Raw genomic sequence first — 15,327 nt, forward strand, 5'->3', positions numbered from 1 at the left:
TAATTCAGTGTACACCAAAATGCAACTTTACTTTGTATCATGGCGTTGTGCTGAGCTCTGTAGCCAGAGAAGAAGCACAGAGACCAAGAAAGGCAGGGAATGCAACTGTGGAGGAAATTTAGTATTTCATTCCGCTTGCTACTTCACTTAGAGAGTAATATATAGATGGAAGAGCATAGTAAAGTAGTAAATATCTGAACTTAAGTTCAGTTTTGGAAATGCACCTGTCATTCAAAATGACAAATTGTTGAAGCCATCACGTTCAGTAACATAAATGAAGAGGAGAAATACATAGTGAATGAAGTATTTAGTGTTTGCAGGATTTATACTTACATATTGCTGCAAATCCAGCTTTAATTCTTGTCTCTGCCGATGCTAGCAAACAGCGCTGCATTCATTCTTGGCAGTGTTCTCAATTTGCATTTGTTACACAGACCCAAAAAGAAAAATTGCAATGTACATTTCTGTGAATTAAGTTGCTTATGCTAGTTATAGTATATGTGACATTGGAGGTTCAGCATGGAAGTACTTTGGAGACAGTAAATGAGGATGACTTAAGACAAATTGCCAGAAACTGTGTAGTTTTTAGTGGAAAGAGGTTTCCTCAGGTGCAGAGGTCAAACACATTCCACTGTTACTTGTGTCAGCCTATTCGTTTACTAGGTAATGTAACATGGTTTATATTACAGATCCTGGAAGTTTGACAGAGTGCTGTCACCATTATACAGTAATTTTTAGTGATCTAAGTTGTAAGTGGAGACTTGTTGTCAGGTTGTGTTTTGACAGGTCCAGGTTTAGTCACTTGGTCAGTCATTTAAAGCTCCTGTGCCCTCAGTCTTCAGAAAAATGCAGGTATGTTAGGCATCCAAGAGCAGTGCTTGCTGAGCAAAAGAGACTTAGCAGTACTTTTAATTTGCTTATTACTTACCTGCAAATTAACTTCAACCAACATTATTTAGGCATGGTTGAATGGTTGGAGTGAGTGCTCCAGATGACTTACAGCAATTAAATCTAAAAACTTTAATCCTAGAACTCAGTATTCATATTAACACAGTACAGACTATGAGCATGGAGGAAGAAATGCCACTACAGTGAGACCTGGAGATTCCTGAATGTTTACTAAGTTGGAATGGTTTAGTATTGAAGGTAGCATGGAATGCAGTGATTTGCCAAATTCTGCTTTTGAGATACCGTTTGTGATTCCAGTAGCATGATGATGGTAGGGGAAACATCATTAACTTGTTGGGTATCAAAGAGTATCTTTATTAAAGAGCACTGTTTAATGACACAGGGTTGCCTATTAGCATTTTTAATAGCAACACAACACAAATATAATATGTTTAATGACTGCAGCAGGACTAGTATACTCTTGCAGTAGATTCTTGTTTAACTATTTTGTTACAGGTGTCTGATGCAGACTTCTTTTTTTATCTCAGTTGGTGGTGCCGTACCATTGCTTTCTAAGGAATCTGCTACAGCCACAAAAAATCACCGGTTAAACCAAGGAAAGGTGCCTCATAACCCTTTGGATTCCAGTGCTCCTTTGGTGAAGAAAGGGAAGCAGAGAGAAGTCCCTAGAGCAAAGAGACCAACACCTCTTAAAAAGGTGCTGATATTTTTACCTTAAATAGTAGGCTAATGTGAATTTAGTATTACTTGGAGTCAGTTAAATCTTGTTCTACAGAGATCTGCATCTCAGTTTCCACTTGCCTAAATTCAGTTCTGGCTTTCTTTGGTTTAAGAAGAAAAGGGGAGGGAGAAGTCTTGCCAAATAATGTATACGAATTCACCCTAAAATGCATTTCCTCACTTAAATAACTTAATAGCTGAAGAACTGCCAGTACAAAAGTGTGTGCAAATGATTGTTGCAGGAGGACATCCAAATAAATTTTGATTGGTATGGACAGGATATGCTTATTTGCAGGACTGAGGAGAATGGAACAAGCAGTTATTAATGTATCTGTGTTCTTCCAAGCTGGAACTTCTGCTGACTCTCTAAAAGCTAGTGTTAGATCAGCCAGGGGGTTCCTCTTTTCTTCCCTCTTTGCCCGCTCATATTGTTCATTGTCATGCCTTCTATACTGAATATTTTGAAATACCACAGATTTAATATCTAGCATTTTCCTTTCCTCAGGTAGCACTCCATCACTACTTTATGCTTTAATCAGTAGTTATTCTGTGCTGCTTAGCTGAGTTTGAGAACTGTACAGTATAAAACGATAACAAACTCTTGGGGGATGACAGTAATTACTTTGTGTCTTTGGCTGTTCTGTCTTCAGGTCCTTTGTTTTCCAAAGTAGGTTTGAGAAGAAAGATCTACTCTGTCTCTGTAATGTTTGTGTTCTAAGTATAGTAGGAAGCTTATTTTTATTCTTCATTCTTCCTTTCAAACACAGATGGATAAACTTACTTTGGCAATTAGCCTCCATGGTGTAATTCATTACAAACTTCGAGCATATGAGCTGAGCTAGTAGTCACGTGCACGTTAAACGCTACTTAGCCATCTACAAAGGTAGAAAATGTTTTTTTAAAAAACAGTTAGCTCTTTCACCTACTGCAGCATGTTTGAATCAAGCAGGTCTTGCCTTCTTTCTTCTGTGTACCATGCAGATGGTTATCTCTAGTAATTTTTTCTCTTTTCCTTCAACCTGCCAGTTCAGAAACAGCAGTGCAATACAGACTGACTTAGGCTTTTTAACAGGGGAGCAAGTTGTTGAGGGTAAATTCTTAGTTAAGTGAACTTACAGTGCATGTGATATAATGTGGGCAGGGCAAAAGAGGCAGAGAGAGTTTGATGCTGAGCTGTATTGCTACAAATTGACAGTCTACAGAAGAACGGTAAAGAGGAAGACATTTCCACTTGCTTAGCTTTCTCTTTGCCAACTAGACAGATCAGATCACTAGAAATGCTTTTCTCCACCTAGACACTGGTAGTCAAGGAAAAAGGATCCTTTGGATGTAGATTTAATATTTTTCCTTCTCTATAATGATGCTTTGAGGAACTACAGCATTTTTACATAAATTAAAAAAATACATGCTGTAAACTTTGAATGATAGTACCAAATTTATTTTTGAGTGGTCTGTACATAAGTACTTCATAAGATAAACTGCTTTTTGATACTGATTTTTAATTTATTTTTATTTTTTAGATCATTTTGAAAGAAAGAGAACTGCGAAAACAGCAACACCTGTTAGAACAGACAGCAGTACCAACAGATGGAGGTAATTCTTGTGTGTCTGCAGAAAATACTACTGAAGATGAAATGCTTCCACAGGATAGTCAAGCAGGTATTTTTCAAGAGAATGCTGTAATATAGTACATAGATAGAGATCTGTGAGTGAGCACACTTGGTACTTTAAAAATAGTACCAAATACTGCCAAAGAAAAACTAACTTTGGAATTTTCAGTGGTTCAGCATGGGCTTATCTAAAGTTTAAAGTATGCCCAAGTTGCTACTCTGTAGCTAAGTAAGTGGTATTCTGATTATTGCTTCACACTTTTATGCCTGATGGATTTATATGGCATAATGAGACTCTCTGTATCTTTCTGGCCATCTGTTTTAAAAAGAGGTACAAGAGAGAGAAAAAGAAATAAAATGACTTGTTTTCCTATTACCACAGATTGCTGTGATATTGAAATAACTTCAGGAGATAGATAATTTACAAGTTAATCTCTTCACAGCAGCTTTGTGGTCTGTCTTCTTATTGAAACATCTTTATTTGCATGATAGTTGTTCCTGTAATGCAAGTTGCTGAAGGGTTGCTGGAGAGCACAGGCATCAAGGAGTCTACAGAAAGCTCTATGACCTCAAAGCAGTCAACCTCTAATCTTCCAAAAATCCATAGTAGAAGATTTAGAGAGTAAGTATTGATTGTACTGATGCCTGTTTTTCCACAGTACCACAAATTTTTTTAACAACGTCTCTTAATTGCATTCTGTGCAACGCTATTTGGAGTTTAGATTAATGATTCTACATTTCTTTTCAGTTTTTCTGTAAGGTGGCACTCAAATGAAGAAATGATATCCAGAGAAATAATTGTTGTAATTTTTACTTCAGAATACATGATCCTTGCAGGAAAAAAAAAGATGAGAAATTAATGAGAGGCTAAGGAACGAAAAAGAGCTGCTGTTTAGTATAAGTATGTTGCATTAATAGAGTACCAGTTTAATACACAACAGTAAGAGTAGGACACCTTACTTATTTTTAGTGTGTAGTTTGGTTTTCTGCTACCAGGCCAAATGGCAAACATGTAAAGAATGTGACCAGCGAGATGACATTTTCATGCTGTGGCAAGGCAGAAAAATAAAACGGAGACTTGCTATTTATTTTGTGCAGACGCTTCAATTTTGTTTAAATAGATACCTCTGCATGCTGCCTGATAAAAGAAGAAACAGTCACTACTATGTGTGAATAGGCCAGAGATCCAGTGTAATAATTATGATAGGTTTTAAGAACTGTTACTGACAAGCAGGTTTAACTTCTGATTTTCCTCCCTTAGAGGTACCATTGGCCTTCTTTATAGTTGCTGTTATAGTAACTATTAATCTTGATACCACTGTTATTTTTTCTCCTGATGCTTTGTATTAATTTAACTTACTTGCTTTAAAAATTACTTAATTGATGTTTATGCAACAGTGTTTTACTGAATGCCCTGTTAGGGTTGAATATGTACATGGAGGCTGGTCTGTCCATTATGAAGTGTAGAACATTCAGCTAAAAATACTCTGTATCTTTAGATTAGATTTTCCAAGTTTTTCAGTATTTTAGTTGACTTTGAGACTTAGTGGAAAAACTGGGACCAGTAAATAAAAAACTCTTAGAAGTTAAATAAAAGTTTGTGTGTCTTCAGGCGACAGGATAGATCTTGATTTCTCATAATGGTATATAAATTTACTTAGAGTCTTGCTGTTAGGTGTGTAGTTGAGATATCTCTAGTTTCTTTCCTTGATGCCCTTCCTTACTGAATGATTGTTTAAAAGATGGAGAAAAATTAATTTGAAACCCTCATCTTTCCCGGGGAATACCAGAAGGATGGAGTACATCTGTTACCATGTTTTCCTTACGAAAACCACAAGGTTGTGGTTTGATAGCTATGATAAGTGAAACAGAATGAAAGACAAAAAACACAAATCTGGGAAGGAGAAGTTTGTTTCAGATTTCCACCTTTATTATAAGTAGAGATATAGTAAGGAAAAATTGTTCTACTGTTTGTTGTACTTTGATTTAGATGTCAGAATAAAGGTTCTCAGAGAAATGCTCACTTAAGCATTTTTAATGCAGTAACCATATTCATACAAACATATGTATGTGTTTAGTGTGTTTATTTATATATACTGCATGTATGTTTTTGTGTGGTTTGTTACTTGTGGTATCTAACGCTTTTATAAAACTTTTCTCTAAGTTCTTAGTCACTGAAAAAAATCCAAAGTAATTTTTTTTTCTTTCTCTTCTATGTCACAAGTGTGTCCAGACTGGGAGTAGAAAAAAGACAAAGACGTCTTCGTAATTTCAGAGTTGCTAATGTTTAATTTGTTCTTTCTTCCAGTTATTGCAGCCAAGTTCTTAGTAAAGAAGTTGACGGTTGTGTGACAGATCTCTTAAAAGAACTGGTTCGGTTCCAAGATCGTTTGTATCAGAAAGACCCAGTAAAGGCGAAGATAAAACGCAGGCTTGTTATGGGGCTTAGAGAAGTTATGAAACATCTGAGGCTGAAAAAACTGAAGTGTGTCATCATCTCTCCTAACTGTGAAAAGATTCAGTCAAAGGGTAAATAAGATTGCAAAAAAAAAAAAGGTTTTTTTTTAATAAAGGAAATGTAAAAAGAAGACTTATTATACCCGTTATTATTGGGGGGACTTACTTGAGTAGCCTTTGAAATCCAGTCATATAAAGATTCCTTCCTTCTTCACATTGTTTACTGTTGTGTTTATAGCTGATGCAAGAATAAATATCAAGAATATAAGAGGTGGGGGGAAGTTACTGAAACTGATACCACTGTACTTACTGATTGCCAGTTGCACAAAAGATTGCACTGGCACAGCTGAAAAGAAGTTGCTGGTGCCAGTTTTGTCACCACAAGAAACCCTCCGGTTATCAGTACCTTTTAGGCTACAATTTGGCAATAGGTTTTCAGTGATACTTTGTTTAAAATTTGTTTTACTAACTATTTTTATGTTTTCTAATAACTTTAAAATAGTTTCTTAACATTCGGATTTTTTTATAGTTGACTTGTTTCTGTAGCAAATGCTATTCCTCACATACAACAAACTATGGAACAGTAGCAAACGAAGGATACTGCTAATTGAGAAAAAAGCATCAAATTCTCCTAGCAGTATTATTAAGATCCATATATTCCTTCTTACAAATTCTTGTCATTTCCAGATGTTCCCATAATCCTGAGCTTCTGTCATCTTTTAACAGTACTGTCTTCTGGCTTGAATAGTGTCATTCATTGTTAACTGTATTGTCTGCTCCAGGTGGATTGGATGAGACTCTGCATAACATTATTGACTGTGCCTGTGAGCAGAATATACCATTTGTTTTCGCCCTTAATCGCAAGGCCTTAGGCCGCTGTGTGAACAAAGCAGTGCCTGTGAGTGTAGTGGGAATTTTTAGCTATGATGGAGCTCAGGTGAGTTAAAAGATAAACTTCAGGCTGTTGTTTAGCTTTACTTTTTGCCTTTAGGGGAAAAAAATAATTTGAATTTTGATGTTCTGTTTTGCTTTTGCATACCTACGCTCTATCCCAAGTCAGTGATTTCTATGTAAAGTTAATTGTGATGTACAGCCACTCAGCACTTTTTTTAAAAAAAAAAAAAAGTGATTTTGCCATCTCTTCCTAATGTCATCTCCGCTTAGATCTCTTTTCAAAATGGTTGTTTCAAAAGAGTTGATGTTTCTATTAATGCTTGTTTTATTTTTCATACTTTTATAACAAGTTAGCTGGTGCAAAGCTGCAGCATTTAGGCAACCAGTGGATGCTTTTAAACAATCTTCTTGTAGATGGGGGAAAAGCTAAGGTCAATGGTGAAGTCAAGAGCACGGGCCCAGGCTCTTTTTAGTGGTGCCCAGTGACAGAACAAGGGGCAGTGGGCACAAACTGGGACACAGGAAGTTCCATATGAACATGAGGAAGAACTTCTCTACTGAGTGGGTGACAGAGCGCTGGAACAGCCTGACCAGAGAGGTTATGCAGTCTCCTCTGGATATATTCAAAACTCATATAGAAGCTTTCCTGTGCAGCCTACTATAGGGAACCTGCTTTAGCAGTGGGTTGAACTAAATGATCTTAAGAGGTCCTTTCCAGCCCCTACAGTTCTGTGATTCTGTGAATATGGAAGGTAATTTTAAACATCACCTTGTTCTGGTTAGCTGAATACATGTTTGAATGAATCATCAAGATAAGCTTGCCATGAAAACGGATGTAATATGTAGAGCAGTTTTTTAAACTTTGTAGTGGTTACTTGTGTGGACAAAGCTTCATTCACTGGTTTTGAAAAAAAATTCATGATATTGCAGTGAAATATCCATACACACATTTAACTTCTAGTTCTTACTGAAAACACAGTTTATGTTTCAACTTTCTATATAAATATCTATATGTTTCGAATAAGGGATGTCCATTACAGATTTTCGTATAGATTTTAAAACTTTGTCTGATACAAGTTATACTAATATCTTATATTTCCATAGGACCATTTTCATAGAATGGTACAACTGACAACAGAGGCCAGGAAGGCCTACAAAGATATGGTAGCAGCTTTAGAGGAAGAAGCTGAAGGAAGACAAACTGGAACTGAACTCAGCATCGTAACCACTGAATTTGAAAAAAGTTGCTTATCAGAAACTGGTAAAACTTCTTCCAAGGACTCTGATGAGGATGTACCAAATTACAGTGAGTATTTACTAACTTATTTTTTATTCAAGTTTTCAATTTGGTTTACCATTTTCACTGAAACTAATGACACCTGGCATGTTAACGGTTAGTAATAAGAAACTGTGCTTTTCTGTGGTGGTGTTCTTTTTTTCCCAGTTCTGTGAACCTGAGGTCAACCCTGTCTGGGAAAGACAAAATCCCTCTGTGAAATCCTCTGATGTTAGGTGAAATGCGCTTCTTTGTCTAAGGAGGCTTTTACAGAATTCTAATTATGTACATTTTTTAGAAACTCCTGTGTTTCTTTCCTAAACTGTATGCTTTGTAGTTACGGTGGACTCAAATTTTGTGAAGGTCTTCCATCTCTGCTAATGCATTCAGCTGACAGTAGTTATCACAAAATACTAGGCAACCCTAAAATTTGATAGCTTTAGCCCTCTTTGGAGTTAAGTGCTGCCCGAGCAGATGGACCATGGACCTCAGTGCATACCTTCATGCCTGCAGTCTTCTTTCATGAATCTTCTGGTGTTGAGTGGTGTACGTGCCCACGTGCCAAATTATCTCAGCTTTGAGGAGGAGGAAGCTGAGAGTCAGTGGCTTTTCATTTTAAGTTTTTCCTCCAGTGTTATGCAGTAACTGAGGGGATTTCTTTTTTTTCTTTCTTTTTGTTTTATTCTAATGTTCTCTAGTTAAAATCTGGAAGAAAAAGCTTGAAGAAGAATATAACCCCTATGTGCTGGAACTGGAAAAGAGTGCAACTGCTGACATGGTGGTTCTGAATTCAGAAGAGCATCGCTAAATGCAGATCCTACTCTGCTGGGCTTTCAAGGTTTATTTTGTAATAGATTTACAAATATTTTATCTAAAATTAAATATCCAGGTAAGAGAATGGCATAGCAAGATAAAATAATCTAAGAAATGTTTATTTTAAGTAAGTCAGATAAGTAAGTTGTTCTGAATCCCCTTACTGAAAATGCACACTGGAGTATATTGAGGCACTGGCTAATTCTTCTGAGTTCTGTGTACTTGGTTGATTACTATAGCAGGTGATAACAGCAAACAAATTGTTTTAACCCAGAACAACCTGAACAAGCTTGGCATATCAGTAATGGTTTAATGGGCTTTTAATTTGTTAACAGTGCAGTATACCAAAAGAATTTGTTAGCAAGATGGTCTGGGGAGAGATTCCACATGCTGGATGTTTGGAGCTTTGGGGATTTGTTTTCTATTTTTAATTCTTGTTTAAAGAATCAAGTTTTTTTTGTTTTTGTTTTGTTTTCCATAATCCTGCTCAGGTGGGCAGGTTGGTGAGTCAATTTATACCCCTCAGCAGGAGGTGAATTCTAGGCAGGCAGCTAGTTGGAAACTAATTAAGGAAGGCCATGATGTTCAAGATTCCCAGTTAGTTCTTCCTCTGTGATGATTTGTTGTTCTGGGAAGTGAAAAGACCCTGTTTGGCAAGTTGATAATCTGAACAATTATGATGTTTTTGCTCTCTGATGCTTCTGCTGTCAGTTCACTACAGATCCTGCTTTCAAGCTGGTGGACATAAGATGGACAAGCCTGCTTTCCTATCTGTACCTTTCCATGCTGACAGATTCCTCATTCCTTCACTTCAGGGTTATGTCAATGTATATATGCAAGAGTTTTTAAGTCAATTTCAGTTTGTATCTAAGGTAGGGAAAATTTTATCATATACATTAAATGCATTTTGAAAACTAAATGTGCTCATAATGGTATGGTTGAGCATTGTAGTGGGAATGTAGCTATAAACACCTGTTTACAGCTCACAGATAGAAGAGGAAAAGCCTAAGAAAGTCATTGGAGGAGGCGCGTGTAACTGATCAGCTGTTCTGAAAAAAAAGATACAGATGCCATGTGCTGCAGCCAACATCTCTGAAATGCGTTTATAAATGTTGGAACACATTTAACAGCTGTATTGCAATACCTTGGAAAGCAGCTGCCTCATGAAGTCATACCTGATATAGAAATCTTTAAATTATTCTTACGTGACACTGTACCTGCTTGAAAACCTTTAAGATAAAAGAGAAAAATTATTTCAGACTTCTGTTTATTGGATGCAGAAGGCCAAATCTCTGAACAGCACTATAATAAAACTGTGAAATAAGTAGGTCCACACATTTTCAAGCTGCAGTTGTCCATAAGTGAACTCAACATAAATGTGGTCTTAAAATTCACTCCCTGTGTAAGTGTTTAAAGCTACTGTAGTTAACTCAGTATAGAAGAATTTACAGTAACTGAGAATTTTAACTTAAGTGTTTTGTAAGCAATCTGTATCTTAAGCATTAGTCAAAAATTTTTTATTTGGTAATAAAGCTTCTGCAACAAAGGGCATGTGTTTGAATAAATGAACTTGCTTATACCAGAACGGACTGTTCTTCAGAATACTAGAAACAGAGTCCAAGGGTAAATGCTTGAAAGGAATGGAAGAGTGGAAGTGCCTTTTAAATAAAGTTATTCAAATCTTATTTATCAGTCTCTAATTCACATGCCAAAAGCCTCAAGAACAAAACAACTAGTTTGCTTAATGAACTCAAAACAGAAGCCATAGATAATATTATATTGTTTGACCTGCACAAGTCATATTAGGACCACTTTCATTCTTTGTTAAGGTACAATAACGAGCATGAGAAAAATAGAGGTGGTTCCAGCATGGGATAGATGGCCTCTCTTGTAGCACTGCCACGTACTGTGCTCATTCTTTGATGAACAAGGACATCATGTTCCACTTCAAAATTCATATGATTTCCCCTGAACACTAGTTGTAATGCCAGCACTAACATTTGCAAATACCTCTTTGAAAGCTATGACATTAGAAGTACTGGGCACTGGTAAGTTGCATAGATTCCTTCTTCCAGTTTGTTCATTCTTTTGTACATGAGAGGCTGCTTTTCTTGTTGCAATTCTCCTGAAGGATAAGAAGAACAAGTTGTCAATGTATCTTTAAAATAAAGTGGGGTTAAAAGATTACTTATACTGACTGTTACGCATGCAACAAGTACATGCTGCATCCACAAGTTATCAATTAATGTTTTCTGTAACGGTTGGAGAAAAACATTGAAAGCTAAGTGGGTGCTTGGGGTTCTGTTTTGTTTTTAAATAAGAGTGGCTTTGATTAAACAATATCATTTACAAACTCCAGTAATGTATTGCAGACCAAAGACAACAGGTGAATGTGATAACATCTGCTGTATTTGGTAAGCAGACTTACTCTTTGGGGCAGGATGAGGACTACTTGTTGATTTAGAACTTATCTAGTGCACTGTAGGAGCAAGCTGACATAGCTGTCTGTGATGGATTAAGCAGATCATACTGTTTACATGGTCAAGAATGACAGTGTGTATAGGAGCTCTGATAACTTTGTTATATAAACCCATTCAGTTGCCAGTGTGTCACTGGCTATTTATAACTGTGAGACCAGTCTGTCCTGTGGAAAGGCCCATAGGGGATAACAGTTCCAAAAATTCTTACCCATGTCTTCTTCCAGTTTTGCATCATCTTGTCATGTTCACTGATGGCAGTTCTCCAGGTATCAAATTCTTTGGTCCATCCATCCTTACCAACACTATCTGAAAATCGTAAAGGGGATGATTATTTAACGGAGTAGTGATCAAATAAGCTGACATCAACTCAGCCTCAGTGCCTTTCATAGAGGACTGAGCTCGAAGGAAGGCAAGGCACCATTTTATCTTTTGTTTGGCTCTGCCTTCTCTTAGGTTACGTGGAAATAAGTTCTGTTCAAATGGTATTTTCTCTTCTGCATCAAACTTTACAGCCTCTGGTGTCAACAGACTTGGTGCTTTTATCTGTCAGTCCAAGTCTAGAAAAAAATGACTTACAGGCTTAAGCCATTTAGAAGCACAGGAATGTTGTAGTGACATAATACCAAGGATGAGGAGAATATGGTACAGCTGACTGTCCAATTTGTGATTTCCCTATTTTACAGTAATGCTATGTGGTGAGTTGCTCTTTATTCCATGTGTCAGAACAAAAGATGGACTATTTTACCACATCTTGATGTTTTTTTAGTTCTAATCTTGCCTACAAGCCATTTTTCCTTGTAGTCCCTACTACTGTGGTGATGGCAGCATACACAGATGTAATATTTAATCTGTCAGGATAGTCATGGTATAAAGCTTTTGAAGCCTCCCTGTTTTACACTGACAGCAGTTTCACTGAGATGCTCTTCATTCTGCTTTCCTGAAAAGGGCTGCAGTGAGTTGTTCTTGACAAATTCACATTTGGCAATGACCAGCTAAATAATTTTTTTTTCTATTCCATATTAAAATAAAAATACATCCTACGTCTCCTTCATTGCTCCTGCTGGTTTATAAGTATAAATATAAATAGTTGCCTCTGACCAGTTTTTGGATAGCGTAAGAAAGGTATTAGTGACAATCCAGTAACAAGGAAGGAATAGCTTACCCCATTCTGAAGATAAGGGCTCACTGGCAAACTCCCAGAGAAGGCAGTCTTCAAGTAGAGATGCTTCTACCTTGGCTGCCAGCCCTTAAATAATGTTAGGGAGGAGAGTGGACCCAGGATCCACCCATTCCAGTTGCACAGCTGAATTGCTTGCACCTGTGCTTCCAGGGCTTGCCATGCCTCTTCACCAGGTGCTCTATGACTGGTTTAGGCCATGACCTAATGATTCCCATACACTGGGCATTTCTTTTTATCACTTCCTTAGTAGTAAGGTTTTTTCTTTTTCACCATGCATAGTTCTTCCAGAGTGTTATTTTATTTTTTCAGTACTCACATCCAATTGGTGTCCATTAGTTTAACAGCTTTTGTATCATTTCTAGGGCATATCTGCTGATGTGCAGGTTAGTTCTATAGGAGGGTGAGGAAGAAGCCATCTTCTATGTCTACAAAACCTTTTCATACATGGGTTTTAGTAGAGCAAAGGAGAGTTACCAGCTACATATATGCATGTTTTATGGATGATTCAAATTAATTTTGTTGGCATAGCCAACAGGGCATACAGTCAGAACCAGCCTACCTTTATCTTCCACTTTAATGAGCACTTCTGATGTTGTATTCCCAATCTTTGAGATGAATGAACATTTATATTTTGTATTTCCTGATACTGAATCTTTCACCCAACTTAGGACATGCACTCTGCCATCAGACAGCCTGTGAGCCTGCTCAGTGATGCATGTCTTCATTTCCTGTCCATTCTTCTTCCAGACAAAATGGGAATCATCTGGACCTGTAGAAATGTCAGCCAGCGTATTTGGGAAAAAACACAGAGTCTTTGAAAAGAAAGCAAAAATTTAGGACCTCAAGATTAGGCTCAAAGGCATAAAGAGTTTGATTTCAATGTTTCATGGGTTTCTTCAACTGAAATTCTGGGTACCAAAAATCTGGGATAAAAAAGAATTAGCTCTGCTAATTTAGGTTCAAGCTGAAGTTGTAATTAAGTGCATATGCAAAAAGAAGTTTTCTGTGCCTGTATTCTCACAGAGTGGAACTGACCCACAACTATGAGAGACCAGATTGTGGAAATCAGTCTGTGTTACTTGAAAAAGCAGGCCATGCTAACTAGTGCTGATGGAGCTCATGTCTGGTGAAAGCCTGAAGCCTTCTGAGACACCTTCCAACATTTGAAATAGAGGCTAGTAGGGGAAAAAGTTCAAGAACTCAGTGTGTCAAAGATGCTGGAACTAATGAGAGAGGCAAAACGGGAAAAAGTGTAGGCCCATTTGTCACAGCAGGCAATTAGACAAGACAGAACTTGGAAGCAGTTTGGACTGAGAACAAAGAGCAATCTAATCTTTTACGCTTGTTGCTATTACTCATCTTAACCTGTGAGGACAGAATTTGAATAAATCAGAGAATTACTGATAGTAGCGCAGAGAACAGAACAGCTGTTAGTGGAAAGTTAGCAAGGTTGTGAAGTGTACTTGACAACATCTGAGCTCTTTCACTTAAAAGAAAGGCATCTGGGCCAAGCTAAGAACTTTGCAGCAATTCTTAGTTGTTGAAACATGTCTGTTTCTCCCTTAGGGCTTGGGAAACAGAACAGCTTTAGTAAGAGAAGGTGTAAAAAGCTGGATAAAAAGAAAACAAAGGATTCTTGCAAGTATGTCTTGAGGGAACAGAACCCGCTACAGCAGTCTGATTTTACTTTTATTACTCCAAATTGATGTGGAATTTTCTCCAGAAAAATATGTGATTCTGGGCCTGCGAACTGGTTAGATTTCAGATTACCTGTATTTATTGATTTATTGTCTGCCTGCATGGCAGCCTTTACATCTGTCTGTGCGCTTTCTCAGCATCCATTAGATTTAAATCATTTGGAAACAATCCTACAATCCTGCAAATATGGAGAAATACATTTGTATTAAGCAGAAGGATGACTAGTAGAAGAATGTGATCTAATTGCAGTGTGGTGGATTTCATCTTGGAAGGAAGGAGGAGTGGAGGGAGAGGCAGCACAGTTTCAGAAGGGGTGATGACAGCTCTGTTAGAGTTGGGGGCAGGAAACGACGAGTGTAGATTCTTTTAACAAAGTAAATCGTGTTTTATAGATGACTGCACTAGCTTTGTGATTAACTGAAGGTAGGATACATGTAACTAAAAACATGGGAGACCGGAAGCATTGACAGATTATTTCAGTATATTAATGAAGTTGGTGTTTGGACAAATAGGAAGAGTAGCACCAGGGTAAAACAGTGAAATAATAAAAAGCCTGGCTTTGCATTTACTCCTTGAAGAGTTGAGAGAACACCTTGCACGGGAACTGTGGACAGTTGCCATGCTTAAGTCTGTCCCTGTGTGAGGGCTAGAGAAGAAACCCACAGAAGTGCCAGAGGTCAGGCTGACTGGGAGGCACTAGGACCAACTGAACCACAGTATGGATCAGGAGAAGCTCATTGAAGCATGTCACTTACTGCTCTGCCATTGTAAAGGACAAGCTAGGTGCATGAGTACAGCTATGAGCTCATCTGTTTATTAGCAGTAATTCAAACCCCTGTGACAGGTAACAAACTGCTTACTGTCATAAGAACATGAGTTTGAAAAACACTGTTTTAGGTCCAGGCAAGGAAGCAGTGCATTCAGTGCAGGGCATTCTCTAAATGCACTTCAAGTTACTAAATGTCACTGTTGACACTGAAGAACCTACTCTGTCTTCAGATGCTAAAGATAACGTGTTCTGAATGCCCACTCCAGACATACATTTCTCAAAAAAATCCAACAATTTCCCAATACAAGGAGGGTTGCAGGCTGTGTTGGTTTAGGTTCCTCCAATGGGCTGTGGCAGGACAGTTGCACCCTAACTTTGTGCAGGCAGAGGCTTTGCCTTTGCTGCATTCAGCCCTGGCTCCTGGGAGCCATGCAGTATTTTCCTCACTTTGATTTCCTTTTCGGAACTGAACAATAGAAAACACACTGAAAGAATGACATCTGCAAAAACATGAAGTCACA

General features: G+C 37.6%; 2 protein-coding genes across 2 annotated transcripts in view; one reads left to right on the plus strand and one right to left on the minus strand.

Annotated features, from left to right (window-relative positions):
• Positions 1–10,364, plus strand: part of SECISBP2 (SECIS binding protein 2) — a 29,807-nt gene extending 19,443 nt beyond the window's left edge. The window contains exons 12-18 of the mRNA XM_021381517.1: positions 1,437–1,606; positions 3,150–3,288; positions 3,732–3,861; positions 5,548–5,768; positions 6,479–6,633; positions 7,695–7,896; positions 8,565–10,364. Coding sequence (XP_021237192.1) covers positions 1,437–1,606; positions 3,150–3,288; positions 3,732–3,861; positions 5,548–5,768; positions 6,479–6,633; positions 7,695–7,896; positions 8,565–8,674 — 1,127 coding nt within the window. The 3' untranslated portion in view covers positions 8,675–10,364. The remainder of the gene's footprint in view (positions 1–1,436; positions 1,607–3,149; positions 3,289–3,731; positions 3,862–5,547; positions 5,769–6,478; positions 6,634–7,694; positions 7,897–8,564) is intronic.
• The window catches only part of SEMA4D (semaphorin 4D), a 96,677-nt gene continuing 91,792 nt past the window's right edge, over positions 10,443–15,327 (minus strand). Inside the window, exons 18-20 of the mRNA XM_021381389.1 lie at positions 12,899–13,108; positions 11,368–11,465; positions 10,443–10,804 (exon numbers count right to left, since the gene is read on the minus strand). Coding sequence (XP_021237064.1) covers positions 10,760–10,804; positions 11,368–11,465; positions 12,899–13,108 — 353 coding nt within the window. The 3' untranslated portion in view covers positions 10,443–10,759. The remainder of the gene's footprint in view (positions 10,805–11,367; positions 11,466–12,898; positions 13,109–15,327) is intronic.

This window comes from Numida meleagris, chromosome Z, assembly GCF_002078875.1.
Source record: "Numida meleagris isolate 19003 breed g44 Domestic line chromosome Z, NumMel1.0, whole genome shotgun sequence".
Taxonomy (NCBI): domain Eukaryota; kingdom Metazoa; phylum Chordata; class Aves; order Galliformes; family Numididae; genus Numida; species Numida meleagris.